Source organism: Magnolia sinica, chromosome 2, assembly GCF_029962835.1.
Source record: "Magnolia sinica isolate HGM2019 chromosome 2, MsV1, whole genome shotgun sequence".
Taxonomy (NCBI): Eukaryota; Viridiplantae; Streptophyta; class Magnoliopsida; order Magnoliales; family Magnoliaceae; genus Magnolia; species Magnolia sinica.
This window is the reverse complement of record NC_080574.1, coordinates 125229404-125245302: the sequence shown is the minus strand read 5'-3', so window position 1 is coordinate 125245302 and position 15899 is coordinate 125229404. Positions and strand designations below refer to the sequence as shown.

At 39.3% G+C, this 15899-nt stretch overlaps 1 protein-coding gene across 1 annotated transcript in view; it reads right to left on the bottom strand.

Moving 5' to 3' along the window:
- The window catches only part of LOC131237554 (DNA mismatch repair protein MSH2), a 71874-nt gene extending 56673 nt beyond the window's left edge, over positions 1-15201 (bottom strand). Inside the window, exons 1-8 of the mRNA XM_058235377.1 lie at positions 15039-15201; positions 14913-14962; positions 14787-14819; positions 6562-7635; positions 4249-4803; positions 3727-3837; positions 3529-3618; positions 3343-3414 (exon numbers count right to left, since the gene is read on the bottom strand). Of these exons, the coding sequence (XP_058091360.1) occupies positions 3343-3414; positions 3529-3618; positions 3727-3837; positions 4249-4803; positions 6562-7635; positions 14787-14819; positions 14913-14962; positions 15039-15093 (2040 nt within the window). The 5' untranslated portion in view covers positions 15094-15201. The remainder of the gene's footprint in view (positions 1-3342; positions 3415-3528; positions 3619-3726; positions 3838-4248; positions 4804-6561; positions 7636-14786; positions 14820-14912; positions 14963-15038) is intronic.
- Positions 15202-15899: the final 698 nt, after the last annotated feature.

Sequence of the window (15899 nt, the reverse complement as noted above, 5' to 3'; positions counted from 1 at the left end):
CAGTGCTTTGAAACAGTACTCGATGTCTTGCACCACTTGGTACATGTGTTCCAAAGTGCCAATGTCACGAGAATAGAGTTCTCGTTGGATCTTGAATCGGAGGCCCATCCTAAATCTTGACAGTGTAACCATCGGGTCTTGAATGTCACATTGCATCATGTATTCCTTGAACTTGGCGATGTAATCCGACACAGTCATGAATCCCTGGAACAACGCCTGCCACTGGTCTAGGAGCCTCTGGCGATTAAGAGAGAATGAGATACTTTTCTTTAAGGACTTCTTTCGTCTCAACCCAGTGCGCAACTGAGGGTTCCCCACTTCTCTCAATCTTACACTCCATGTTGGTCCAAAAAAGTTTGTCCTGGCCCACCAATTTCAAAGAAAAACATATAAAACCAGTCATAAAGTGTCCAAAAGCATAAATTAAACATAAAACTAGATCCTAAAACATATGTCCTATGATGAAAAATAGTCTACGATCAACGACCCAATCATGTACTCCATGAGATCCAACAATTCGATCGTTGCATCCCTCAAATCCAACGGTCCAAATCACTCCCTAAAGCAACCCATGTACATCTTCCCAGTGTGGGGTCTTCCATATATCCATACATGCACTATGGGGTCTTCAACACAAATACTCGCCTAGCCATAGAGAGATTGAGGCCCGCCGCCTCTAATGCGTGTGCAAAGGCTTACGTAATGTGACGTCCTCATCAGTACACCAGTTTCAATTTTACCAAAAAGAATCTCGTAAGGCGAGATAAATACCATGATCAATACATAGACAAACCTAGATCCGCCACTTGTCTACTACCAACTTGTTGTGTGTGTGTGTGTGTGTGTGTGTGTGTGTGTGTGGAAAATGTACTATAAGGTCGACCTTATGAGAAGCTTCCCATGAGGTTGACCTTTATGGGCCCTACCGTGATCTATGTCGAATATCCAACCCATCAATCGGATGCACCCTTCCGTGGTGGGCCACAAGCTTAAAAACCTTCATCCACAGATAACAGTTAAGAGTGGGTATCCACCCATTGAAACCTTCATGATCGTTTATAAGGCCAACTGAGATGTGGTTCAAACATCCAGTCCATCCATTGTGTGTCCCAATTGAATGAGGGGTCACACAAAATTTCAGCCCCAATAAAAACTTAGGTGGGCCCCATCAAGTGGTTTTAGGTGTTTTAGGCACAATTTCACAAGGTTTTAGATGGCATGGCCCACTTGAGTTCTGCATACAGCTGATTTTTGGGATATCCCATAACCTAGAGGGGACCCAGGAAATGCACAATGTAGATGTCCGACATAGATCACAGGTGGGCCCACACATGTAGACAGAGCTCAACATGCCAATATAGCATGTGTTTGGGACACTTGGGCCAAAAATTAGATGGACCCACCTTAAAGATGATCTGGCCCAAAATCGGGTTAATACTCTCATCAAGCTAGCCACAAATGTACATTGATTTTGGACCATTGTAAAGTTTTTAAAACAGTCTGTTATTTTCATACATGTGGACCACTAGATGAGTGAAGCCATTGATAGTTTTTTTATCCGCAAATTGAAATGTTACAATTAACCCATCAAGAAGATCTTTTAGCCATGGGCAACCCACAGTGGGACATAACAGACCAGCTTCCATGGGTCCATATCTGTACTTTATTATTACTTGCTATATTTTTATCTATACATACTTCACAGTAATTTCTATAAAAAGAGACAGATCTGATTTATTTGTTGCATTCGAATAGATAGCTAAGTGGGCCCAGCCATGTAGCCACCAGAAGTGCTAATGTACCCCATGCACACCACACCCAAACCATGCGGCAAGTAGGCCTGACTGTGTGGTTGTTTCAATCTATTTGGCATTGCCTATGTTATAATAACAAACTTGTTATTTATAACTTCTATAAATTTTAGTGTGCTTGTTTTACACTAAGCACTAATCAGGTTAATTTGAGAATAGTAAATATTTGTTTGATAAATCTAATGTCAAATATTTCATTATGGTTAATTATGATTTATATATCAAGTATTTTTGTTCTTCAATTTTTACTGTTAACATCAGCATCATCTAAGCATTATCCAAACTAATTGGGTTAGGCTACACTGATCCTGTTCCACCATTCCACTCTATCGAGGACTGTGTCCTAAGTTAAACCATAGGTCATCAAGCTTTTGTTACTACCTCTGCCCATGTCCCTTTGGGCTTTCCCCTTGCCTTTTTAGAGCCTTAAACTTGAACCAAATCTCCCCTGACCAGTGTTCTTAGATTTTATGGTAATTGTTTTATTTTTGTCAAGTTTCCACGAAGTTGCTACATTTGCAAGCCTTGCGTTCTGTTTACTACTGTGTTTGTGTGTCTTTGTGTGTGTGTGCGCGTCGGAAAAAAAAAAAAAATTGTCAAGGGCAAGAAGTAGCATGCAGTTGGTTTTTCAAATTGCTAAAACTATACATTATTAAAGGGCATGAGAATGTTTTTAAATCAAAATAAACAGCATTCAGGTATTTTACAAGGTGAAGCCGTGTAACGAAAGAAACCTTGCTACCAACCACTTCTCCCCCTTTCCCATGTTTTGCGAACTAATTCTTCTCTTCATGCGCATTGCAAGTGCCATATCGACTTAGTATTTATTTGTATGGAAATCTTACAGCCAGGTCAGAAAAAGGCAGAAAGCATAACCTGGTCAAACTGAATAAAGCTACAAAGTAATGCTAACAAATTGACTTTCACATCAACAGACAATGAAAGATGTCAGGGAGTTCACTTCTTAAGTTATTACAATCAGTTACAATCGGAATGTGGTTTGCACAAGTTTCCATCCCTGTTATCAACACCCAAACAAAATACATAAACATAGGCTATCATTTTGTTTGAGAGAAGATTTGGCTGAGCAATCGAGCCAAAGCATGTGGAGAGTCAAAACATGTTGTAAATGTCACGACGAAGGGATGAGAATTTTTGGATGGTCCAAATTCGGAGTGTACCGGAAATAAGCATTTCACTTGTTCGACGGTAGCTACTCCATAATGTAGGGTACAATAATCGTTCATGTATTAGCAATTTTGCATGGTTTCAGGAAATTTTGGACAATACCACATGATAAATCATTCATGTATAAATATTTGGCACCCTTTTCCCAGTTAGAATGACGTTGAGCATTCTCAGACAACATAATTATTGGGTGATTACATATAAAAAAAAGTAATCTCAATTTTGAATAGCACTCTCAAGTGTGGGGTTCAATACATTACAAACAGTGAAGGTATTATTCAGAGACCAAATTCAACTAACCTTGACAAGATTAAATAGTGTCACTAAAAGATGAATATCAAACCTGTCGAATAAATGTAGATTTCCCACCCATGTTAGGGCCAGTGATGATTTGGAACCAACTTTTTCCCCTTACCTGTGATAAAAGACAATCAAACAGGTCAAAAGGCAAGCCATTTCATGGATAAAAGGCTGCTACAATTGAGGGGCCAGACATATTTCCAATATAGAATTCCACATAGAAACTCACAAGAGTGCAATCATTTGGTATAAAATTCACACCATCTTGAGCTTCCACACAAGGGTGCCTACTCCCTTCTAGTATTATATCTCCTTCATCCTGTAAACCTCAACAAGAAAGAGGGCAATTTGAGAGGAAGAGCATCTCCTCCGACAAGAAAGAAATACCATGATCTTACAAATGTTGAAAACAATTAAGGATCATTACCGAGGGAGTGATGTCAGGTCTTATATAGGGAGTCGGACAACTAGTAGCCAAATCAGCGAAACTGAGCAAGACATCCAGCTCAGAAAGCACCGTTGCTAAAGACTCAAACACCTGCACCAATGAAACTTCACATTAATTCCAAAAGACAATCAAATGCAGCACATGTGCAATGTTAAAGCTACTCATCAAATATAGATGCCCTAGACAGATAGGCCAATCCACTCATCAGGTGGGCACACATGTACAAAATGAATGCACAATTAAAATATAACCAATTGCCCACATACAACATAGAATGTGGCACAAAAGATGAGCAGACTGCCCTGATTCCAGGGCCAGGAATCTACACAATGGAGCTCACCTGATGAGCTACTTAGGTCCATCAAGTGGAACACCTGCCGACATGGCTGAGAGTCCACTGGGAAGTGCACTCATGCAAGTATTGTGCATATCTCTCATACCAAAACAATGGCCACACACAAGAAACAAGAAAATTCGGGTAAACAATACAGCTCAAAATACCTCAGAGAAAGTTGTTGTAGTCTGAATCACTTTAGCAACAAGCGATTTTTGGCAATTTGTGTACTCCTCGAGTAGCTTAAGGTACTGATCCCCTAGCTTCTTAAGCTTTGTGTTTGTAAATTTTACTCCATCCTTCCGAGTTTCAAGGATAATAAAATGGGCACTGAGCTTTTTCCTAATTTTTGGCTCCTCCTTCTTAGTGATTCTAAAAACATGTCCAAATTGTGTGCCTTTGTCTAACTTCAAAGCCTTATCCATTGGAAGATCAAGATCATTTGCAGTCTGTTTGTGCAAATTGTGTATCCGTTGTTCCACTGCTTCTCTCTCATTCTTCAGTACAGATAAACTTTGGTCATAACCAGGTGATATCACGTACTCCCCATTCTCAAGTTGCTCAAGGTCAATAGAATTTTCAACAAGAGCAATAAACTTATTCAAGTGATCATTGTCTGTCAACTCCTCTAAGGGATCCAAATACTTCTTTTTGATCAGCGACGAAAATTGCCCTTCATACTGCTCGAAGGCACTTTTGATGTAAGGAAGTCTAATGCTTGACTGTATAAATAAAAGATTTATGTAAGAAATGATGTGCTGAAGAGAAGGATAAGGAAACCAAGTAATTGAAGTATATCAACCAATCTATGATGTACAACTGATGAATTTCCAAAGGAAAAAGAGGCATGCAGATAACAGCTAAATTTTGATTTAAATGCTGATAAATTTCCTTCTATTTACCACCGAATATGATCATGGATCCAAGAAAACTAGTCCCAATGGGATCGATAACGTAAAAGTAAGTTGGTTGAGCTAAATAATTCAAATTCAAGGATACAGAAAGCGAGAAAAAAGTAGCATTCAACAGGTAGTTTCAAGAGTACGAGGAATTTGGGCATTTCTTCAAGTACATTGGGAGGACAAATTTGCTCAAAAGTAGCATTCGGCACAGTATCACCAATGTATCGATATCGCCAATGTATCATTTATATTTTTTACTATGTAAATTTCAGGTGTCGCTTGTATCACCAATGCAACAGCAATATTTCAATAATATCACCAAAAAATCTGTTTATTAAAAAAATGGAAGTTTCCATTTCAATTTTTTTTATGGGTGCATCGTCATATGATGAAATGTATGTTTTTATGTGTGTGTGTGCATGCATGCATGGATGGATGGATGCATGCACAGATGGATGGTTGGATGGATGGACGGATCAATAGATACGTGTGAATGTGTGCGCGTGCATGTGTGCATGCATGCATGAATGGATGGATGGATCATGCATGTGTGTATATATGTATTTGTCATTATATGTATGTATGTATGTATGTATGAATCCATGGATGGATGGATGGATTATACATGTGTGTTTGTATGTATCTAAGTGCATGCATGGATGGATGGATGGATTATACATGTGTGTTTGTATGTATCTAAGTGCATGCATGGATGGATGGATCAACCATTTTCCCCATGTTTCCCTGAGTCAACGATACATGCTTTTAGGCCCCCATTGAAGGGAAACTTATTATTTGATTCCTAAATATGCAAATATGTGTTTTTTTGGATATTATTTTATTCTTAAATATGTAGATATATCTCCTAAACTATCATTGAAAAATTCCACCATCTTCCCCATATTTCTCCAATGTTAACCTGAGTTAGTAGTACATGCTTTTAGAGCACCATTAAAGAGAGACATGTCACGTATGCATCTTTGTTGCAATTATTTGATTCCTAAATATACAAATATATGTATTTTAGCATCTCCTTAAGTTTGAGAAACTCCACCATTTTCCCCGTGTTTCCCCAATGTTTCCCTCAGTCAACGGGACATTTTCCAAGTATCGGCGAAAAAACCAGCAATATCAATACATGTTTCCGTATCCCCAGCCTGCGATGCATGTAACGATACCCATATTGCAAACACTAGTTGGGATAGGGCTTAGATGATGATGATGATGATGATGATGATGATAAGGGCAAAAGCAATGTGTATAAACATGTACTTCAAAATGGAATTTTTAAAATCCCATTTTGAAATGCACTTTGGATTCCCACACATCAAATGATACAGTGAGGGACATGACTCAATTGAGTCTTGTTCAATCAAATCAAGTCGACTAAGTCAAGATTGAGCCTTGGCCAAAATGAGTTCTAGATCAAATCAGCTTAAAATATGATAAAGAAGCGTCGGGTTGAATTTTCAGACAATACCTGAGAGAGTATTAGAAAGTACATCTATGAAGTTACATTATGAAAAATATCCAAACGAAGATATGGAAACAATAAAGAAATAAAACAATAGAGATTGCCTGATAAAGTTTCACAATATGCTGCAGACCACCTCTCTTTTTCCCAAGATTATGAATCAGCCGCTCAATGTCAGAAATTCTTTTCAAATGCTGCCTCAAATCATGACGAAGCACGGTATCCTCAACAAATGCCTGTACCAAATCGAGTCTGCAATTGATTTCATTCACATCCAACAAAGGTTGTTTCAGCCACCTGTTCAATAATCGTTTTCCCATGCCAGCAGTGCAGGTCCTGTTCATCAGACCAAACAAGCTAAAATTTTTGTTTGCATCTGTTTTGCTCTCCAGAACATTCAGTGCCCTCATGGCAGCAGAATCCAACCTCATGTAACTGCCTAGATTGTACTCTCGGACAGTATAATTCCCATAATTGGTCTCATCTGCAAGTAATTCTGCATAAGAAAGCAGGGCCCCCAGAGCCCCAAGGGCATATTGGAAGTTAGAAAGTAAATCTCGAACCGGTTCAATGGAACCTTTAACAAGCCGACCAAGATCCTGTACCAAATCCCTCGACTTAAATTCAGATTTCTTTCTCTCCGTCAAAAGTACACCACATCTGGCTAAGGCATCATGCAGAGTCCTTGTTTCAGTGGATTTTCCACTCTCTAGTGGTAGGAGGCACTCCTTGCATCCAAGAGACACCAAAGCTGATTCCAAATTCGTGAATCGGCTATCATCGAGGAATTCCACCAAACCAAGGGTTCTCTTGGTCATATCAACAAAACCCAGCCCAATTGTGCACTCATTTTCACGAAAATTTGGACACAGGGCAACAATAGCAGGTGAATCCTGCATGTCATTGTTGGCAAATAATATATCTTCGAAACTGCCAAGGTTTCCTGGTGTCCCAGTTCTTGACAACCTCCAATTTGATCCACTACCTTCATAGAGCTCCAAAGTATGGTCAGTTCTATCCAGTAGCAGGTCACGAGCAATATTTTCAAACATGTTTTTACTTGCACTCACACTAGAAAGACCATTTGAACCACTGCCCAATTGCCGCAAAGCAGTAGTAGTGTGGTAATACGTCCTTGCAATGAAAGTTGCATTGTCACCGTGAGCAGTATAATAGTCCTGATCAAATTAAACAAACTCAAATTGAAAATTGGCAATCAGGAAATGAATGGACAAGAATAGAAAAAACAGACGTTGCCGAAACAAATAGATTGCAGCAAGCACCATAATCTAAAGCTAGAAGCCCATTGATATTGAATAGCCAAAATTCAGGGAAATAAATAAGTCAATTATTAATGAGATCAAGAAGCTCTTTTTATATCAGTAAATAGTACAACCAATGGATCACGTGGCAGATAACTTGTAGTTGAACTCATGACCCAGCCCTAATCGACAACATGCAGCTAGTGGAATGATCAGTTTGTTATAATATTAACATAGCAAGTGCATGGAGAAATAGAAGAGATCTCCATCTTCTCAAGCGTAGCCCTTGAATCCACAAGGAAAGAACAATCTCTAAAAACGAGAGAGAAAATTGATATTGTTGATGAAAAATCAAAATAAAGTCCCTTTACAAAGCAATTGGTATGACTTATATAAGTTCTAAACCTTCGTAACTTTCTCGAAATAGGTAAATTTCCCAAATTTGCAAATAACTTCTAAACTGAGCAAAACTTTTTCACATTATTTAAATAAGGACTTGAAGCTATTCCAGGACTCTTGAAACCTAAAACGACCTAAAAATAGCAAAATTCATAAGTTGCTAAAAATAGTAAATTTTGACTTAAAACTCAAAATTAACCCCTAAAAAATGTACTTTTGAAAAATTGTCCAGGGCTAATGGCCAGTGTCATTGGACAGAAGTAGAGCTTCTGAATGTCTTTCCAACAACATATTATACATGCAAAACAAATAACCAATTGCAAAGTTACAGCTATTGGAATCTATAGTGCACATTATGCCCTTGATCGGACTTTTTAACCCAATTTCATTCAATCATGGCCATCCATGAGGTAATCCTTGACTTTGTCATACATAAAAAATGGTTACATTATAGTTGTATCAGCTGCTATGTAAAGAAAATGATTGCCTTCATTATGTGATACGGGGGTAAATTGGTCTGTTATGAAAAAAAAAAATGGCCATATCAACTGATATGAGTTGATACGAACCAATAAGCCTTATATCAACATCATTACGAAGCTAATATAGTTGTTACAAGCCGATACAGCTAGAAAGGGCCCATTATGAAAGTTTTCATTTTCATTTTTCCACTTACTCATTTCAACCATGAAGGAAGTTTAGAGACTAATTTTAAACCAGACTTGGGCATATTTTGAGGATCAAAACACAAAATTTGAGAGGGATTCGATGAACCGAAGCAAAGCGGGCCATTTTGGGAAATGTTGGAAGAAGGATAAACCATCATTTTTTTCATTTTTTTCATATTTTAATTCTATTTATAAGTAAGAGGACCTAATCCACCCAATCATGCTTGATCCATGTCTGATTAGGGCCTATTAGCTCGGCTTTCAACGTGTCAAATTGACACTTCCCGACAGGCAGTGTTCTCACCAAAGAATAACCCATTACACCATCAAATAAACGTCTATAGCTATCCTTCAAAAAATTAATAAATAAATAAATGTTTAAAAACCAAAAAGAATACATATTTGGACTTCTCACATTTTTTAGGAATTTACCAATAACTTTTTAGAATTTTCCCAAAAGAGTTTGATGTAGGACCAATGCATGAACCAAATATAGTGTGAGATCAAGTAGCAAAATTAAGGTAATTAACAAAAAACATAAAACTTGCCATTATCATCACAAATACCAAGAAAACGAAAAGAATATCATGCATGATTCTAGCCTAGGTTACCAAACATCGTTGTATAAGATCATTAAATAAAGGAAACTAGGATCTCATGGATGTGGGGACATCCAATTAGCATAGGGAAAAGTTTATTTCAAAGTAAGAGATCTAATACTACCTAGGGTAAGATTAGGGTTAGGTAAATTGGGGAAAAGTAGAGATTAAGGTTTATGGGATCAAATTGGGAGAAGATGTTAAAGGATTTAGGTGTTAGGATATGGGAATTAAGGTTTTAGATAGAGGGGGTGTAAGGATTTTGGGTGAATTAAAGAATAGAATGAAGTTAGGGTTTGGGAGTTTAGGAAAAATAGGAAAGTTGGTGATTTCCAGGTTTAGGTTAGGGTTTAGAAAAAGGAAGAAGAAGGTTTTGCTTCAAAGGTGATGGGAAACCAAATAGTACAAAGGGATGTCTGTACGGCCAACCCGAGAGGTCACACGTGTGGCTAGATTTGTAGATTTTTAGAGTTTTTTTAGGGTTTGGCTTGTGGATGGATATGGGTAATGGGGATTAGAAGAAAGGTGAAGGTTTGGGATGGGACAATCGAAGAATTTCAAATGAAATACATTGATGGTGGATGAATGAATGAGGATGTGGAGTTATATGGAGACCCCACCACTCCGTTGATGAAAATCGGCGTCACACCAACCTCTCTTCCAAATCACATGGAAGATATCTTCAAGTCACATGAAGATAGAAGAAGAAAAGCAAGGGAGCTTTCTCTTATTTATTTTTTTCTCAAAATCTAATGGCATTAGGGCTCCACACACCCATCTTTCTCTTTTATGGTCTTAGAAAAGACCCTTTACAAAAAGACGCTCTCAAATAAGATTCTCAACATAAAGACGCTTAATAAATTAAAAGTTGTTCATAACTCCCTAATGTCAACAAAAATATAATTTATACCAAAAATAACGAAACATGTTAATGATCTAAACAACTAAACTATTTCATGGGGGGTCCACGATCAAAATGTTCAATGATGAGATCCAACGGTCTGATCATCGTGTCCACCCAATCCAACGGTCCGATCATCGTGTCCACCCAATCCAACAGTCTGATGTGTCCATCAAGCTCCTATATGCAACCCACGTGCATCTTCCCAATGTGGGGTCTTCAAAGATATACGAACATGTACGTTGGGTCTTCAACATGGCTAGGAATGTGAATCGAGCCAAGGGCCCCACATAATGGTCGTCTAGCCATAAGGAGACTGGCTCAACCCTCCTCTGGTATGGTGCTCGGATGTCCTCATCAGAGTTTCAACTATTAGGTGCCATATTGGCCGATACTATTACCTAATACCTTGGCCCTAGTACTTCATACTTTATATGCATATACATTCACACTAATACATAGTACATGCAATATACAAACAAAAATTACCAAAATCCCTACTAGATAAACTCAAGATTGGAGAAAGACATTAAACTCCAAACAGGCATTTCTCTAACAAGTCCTCTTTTGATGCTCTACCATTGAGCGTTGAATGGTTAGAGTTAGAGAGCTCCTCTAAGTGTGGAGGTATTTCTTGGACGGCTATAGCTAACCAGAGCTCGGATTTTGATAATTTGTAGAAGCTACATTACGGGGGCTTTTGGATCGTAAGTTACTTAAGCTACTCATGCCTTAAGTAGCTTATCCTGATTTCTACTTATTAAACTGAAGTGATTAAGTAACTTTAACTAAAAAAAACTACTTATAATTGATCATAAAGCAAACTTACTTATCTTCAATAAGTTATTTATCTACTGTTGTAAGTAGAAAAAATAACTTATTTTGTGGTATCCAACGGGGCCCTAAATGTCCCAAAGGTTCCCTTGGTAGAAATGTGTGGAATCGCTTTTTGACCTTTTGGGGTAGTGTGGATTGCTATGGGCTCTTTGCGATTAAGGGTTGATCATCTGTTGGGCCCTTCTCAAATGAGGCAAAATCATTTCGAGGTTGCTGCATGTCATCATGCAAGGTGTGTGAAAAGAAAGCAATGAAGGGATTTTTTATATTAAGAAAAAAAAATCTCAAGTGTGGAGGTGATGAAACAAAGAATTGTTGCTATGGTGATAGGTTGGAGATATTGCAATACCTAAATTTCTAAGAGTCACCTAGTTTGGTTTCTATCAGGAGTAGAGAACCACAGCAAGCGTAGGGGTGATGAAACCATTGTCAAAATGTTGTGGAAGCCTCCTCAACCTGGGTATCTTAAGCTTAATTTCGATGCTTGCACTATAGAAATCTAGATTCTTTCGGATAATAGAATAGGTGAGAAATGAGAATAATGCAAGGGCATTTTCACACCAAGCTTGAGCAAGGTGGCTTGTGGGATGAAGGGGCACACTCGGGGTGGGCAGCCCGTGTGAGGCGGGCCCCACCCAGGTGAAGCTGGTGGCTCGTGTGAGGCGGTACGCATGTGATGTGGGGCCCACGAGGGAAGTTTGGCCGAGGTCCTAACCCATGGGATGTGAGGCATTGGCTATGAGATAAAGGGAGTAATTCGCCATGCTCTATCAATTCAAGCTTTTAGAGCAAGTGGCTAATTGTCCTGCATCAGAAAAAAGTGAAGCCTTGATGGTGTTTTCCAATCTGTGTAAATTGGTTTTGACAAAGCGGAGACATTTTCTCTTTGAGAGGATTCGCATGATCTCAAAATCATTTACAGGGGTTGTCATTACAGATGGACTTTTGTTGAATCCATCAAGTGGGCCTCCCCTAAGGACCCACAGCCTTGGCAATTACAACTTATCATCTCTAAAACTAGAGCTCTTGCCACTTGCTCGAGGGTTTTACTGTTAAATGTTTTACACGATGTGAATGAGGTTTTTGATACCCTTTCTAAAGGAGTGACAAGAGGACTACTCTTGATTGGTGCTTGAACTCCCCTTCATTAGTCTTGTAACTTTTACCTCTTGAACAAAATCTGTTGTGATCTTTTAACAAAATAGAAAAAGAAAAGTAATAAAGTGGAAGGCCTGCAAAAATGGGCATAAGTAGGAAAAAACACATTTTGCTTTTCTCTGTCAGTTGAGATTGAACCCCGATGGTTAATTTCAACAGGCAGTGCCTAAAAAATGATTATACATCCAAGTGACTTCAGCTTATCATTACAACTACAAAATTGTCCTTATAGCACACTGTCATAAGTAACATGCATGCACATACACCGCTGAATCAGCAAAAATATATATATACGGTAGGGGTAACGCTGCTCGCACACAGTCAGCGAAAGAACCATTAGATACCAAATCAATTCAGCTATCTTTTGTCAAAAGTCCCTTCAACCCTCTAAAAGCACTATTGGTACCTAGTCTTCCTTGAGGCAAAACTTGAATCTACAAGGTCCAATATCCCAATAAAAAATCAGAAAATCCAAAACACCTTTCCCTTTTTTCCCTCCCTCTAGAAGGTTGCTATTTAAAAAAGGATAGATTGAAAATCTTGTAGGCCCAAACTTGAAAGTTTCACGTGCATGATGGTTAGTTTCATGATATATTAGGTTTATCCAATATCCAAAGAGGATGCAATGCTACACTGGAACAAACAGTGTTTCCTTTCCGACTAGCATTCTTCAAAGGAAGGTCCCACCTTTCAGTCATTGAGATCATTCATACGGTGGACCCAATAAATTGGTAGTCAATGGAAATAAATCTCGCCCATCAGACAATCCAAGCCATTTGATCGGCGGACTTCTTCCTGTTAAATATAGACTGCTTGCTATGTCTTATATTTAACCATCCATTTGCACACCAATAACCAGATAACTAAGATTGTCCCAACTCCCAAGGGCGTGTGTTGCAACATATCTCATGTTGGAAATAATGTGTTGAAAACAATAAATAATATTCAGAAAAACAGAAAATTAAGTAATAAAATAAAGTAAGAAAGGATGACTTATTTGTTTGAGTCGAGGTGTGACTGGGTCAGTCAGCTTAAAACCAAATCTACCCTCATTGGACCGCATCCCAATTACAATAGGAATCTTGGATAGTTGGCCTCAAGGATACAACGACTATTACCCGGTCCCAACGGTGCACTCGTTGTAGACGGGCTCGAACTAGCATGCAGAACTTAACCGAAGTGAGTTGACTCGGCAGCGAACTAAGTTGGCAAAACAACACTGAACCAAAGACGAATTTTTAAAGAACCAAAGAGAAATCGTTGGGCTTTTAATGAATGAATTCGGAAAAGGAGTAGGTTTATATATAGACCATGATTAGGTACTTAAAAGAACGTTTCAAATGGGTTAGGTTCGTTGGGTTTGAACCATGGTGTGTCATAAAGGCCGTTACGTAAAGGTAAAGGTGGCAACCGTTACACGTTACAGGGTCGTAACGGCCGTAACAGCCATTATGGAAAAAAATTACCCGTAATTGTTGTTAACGGCACGTTACATCCCCTATAAAGGCCATAACAGCCCCGTAATTGTCTGTTGTGGGGCGAATACAGGTTTTTCAGGAATCTTTTTCAATAAAAAAAAAAAGAGACCGTAATGGCCATTACAGGGGCCGTTACAACCATTACTGCCCGTATCATGAAAGTAACGGTGGTAGCCATTACGGCCACCATTACCGTTACAGAACACCTTGGTTTAAACCCAACTAGTGCGACCACCCGAACAAATGTGTCCATGTTTTGAAATTCGTGCAAAACCAATAGTTGCGAGTATATTCACAATGTGGAACAAAACCATTAGTACAAGTGTACTCTTGGTCCTCACATAGACCCGGACCTGGAACGGCGCAGCGCGCATGCACGTCCACAGCCCGGTGGGCGCACGTGTGTGTGGTCAATGGCATAAGTTCGAGCTAATGACAAGGCCCCCCATTGGACCAAATTCACATGCCCTTGAGAAGGGGCCCAAGCCCGATGCGAAACTCCTTGCTTATATACTTGAGTTTTTCTTTGGTCCTTTCCGATGTGGGACAAGAAATACACTAAAAACGAGGGAAATCTTTGAATTTTGAAACTAAAATATTTTAAAATACAACATCTCATCCATGGAAAGGCCCACCAGATGACCAATCTAGATCACCAAAATGAACGCCACCAGTAAGAATGCTAGCCTGAATTGCAACCACCAATAGTTCTTCAGACTGAGCACCAAAACAGAGAGAAAGCAGAGTAAGAAGTCATCGGTATGCCAATCACCACCAGGAAGTGACAAGATGTGGGCTCCAGCCTATCCCACCACCTGCTAAAAGTCCAGGGCAGGTCAGAACATGGTGGGCCCACCTCATCCCCATCTGATCAAGGGTGACTTGCAGACCCATGATTCTATGTCCGAACCAACCACTGGATCGTTCCTCGAGAAGAAGAAGAGCCAACCCCTAATCAACAGCATTCAAATCAGCAACTAAACACGAAATTCTACACCGATTTCATGCTCAGAGAATCCAATCTCACCCGGCGATCAAAGAAGCGAACAGCCCGCTCATCCTGCGATGGACGGAGAGTGACATCGCCAAGTTAGGGCAAAAACAATGGCATACTTCCTGTTGTAAAGAGAGGGAAAAGGGGAAAGAAGCTTACTTTGGGTAGGGTTTTGAAGAACGAGATGAAGCCTTGAGCTTGCCTTGCATCTGCATATATAGAATCGCAAATGAGAGAGAGATAGCGAGAGTGAGGGAGGGAGGGTATCATTGTAAATACAGATACCTAATTTGAGTTCGGGGAGCTTGTTCTGCTGCTGCTCTGGAGAGTTTTCTTCCATTTCGGGGAGAGAGAGGGAGGGAGGGAGGGAGGGAGGGAGGTGTTTTAGGGAGCGGGAATGGGATGGGTTTTTATAGACGGTTGCGATGGTTTATGGCGGGAAAAGGAGCGGAGGTAGGCTGAAAGTGGGCGGGCTTTCCTCAATCCGTATGGCTTTGTTATGTCTATTAAGACCCGATAATTAATTGGGCCGGGCATCTTGGTAGTGAAAAAGTCCCGATACACAGACCGTACCAGCCAGCTTATGTGACAGTAGAGGTGGGCATCGAGCCGAGTCCAATCGAGGTGAGCCAAGCTTGGCTTGGCTTGTCCGTGATGCGCTCGAGTTTGAGCTCAACTTTTAAACTTTGCTTGTTTGCTAAAGCTGTTGAGTCGAGTTCGAATCGAGCTAGTGGTTCAAATTAAGTCGAGTTTACCTCGAGTTGAGCTCGAGCTTGTTGGGTGAGAGAGTAATGGATTCTATTCTTAATCTTTCTCTATTGAAGAAAAATTCAAAAAATCTTAAGAGAATCAAAGCAAAATTCAATGAAAAAATCAAACAAAGCTTTAAATCATATGAGGAAATCTGTAAGAACCGATCTATTCTTGATCTTTTTCCGCCAAAAGAAATTTAAGTACTATAAAAGAAATAGAGCAGAACATAAATCAAAAATCCAAGTAAAGAGTTATAGCCAATCAGATCATTGGATTTCTTTGAAGCTCTAACAAATCTGAGAAGAACCTATCTCGGATTTCTTGGATTTCTCACTCAAGAAGTAAATCTCAAGATATTGAAATCATATTGTTGTGGAGTTGAAATGAAAATTA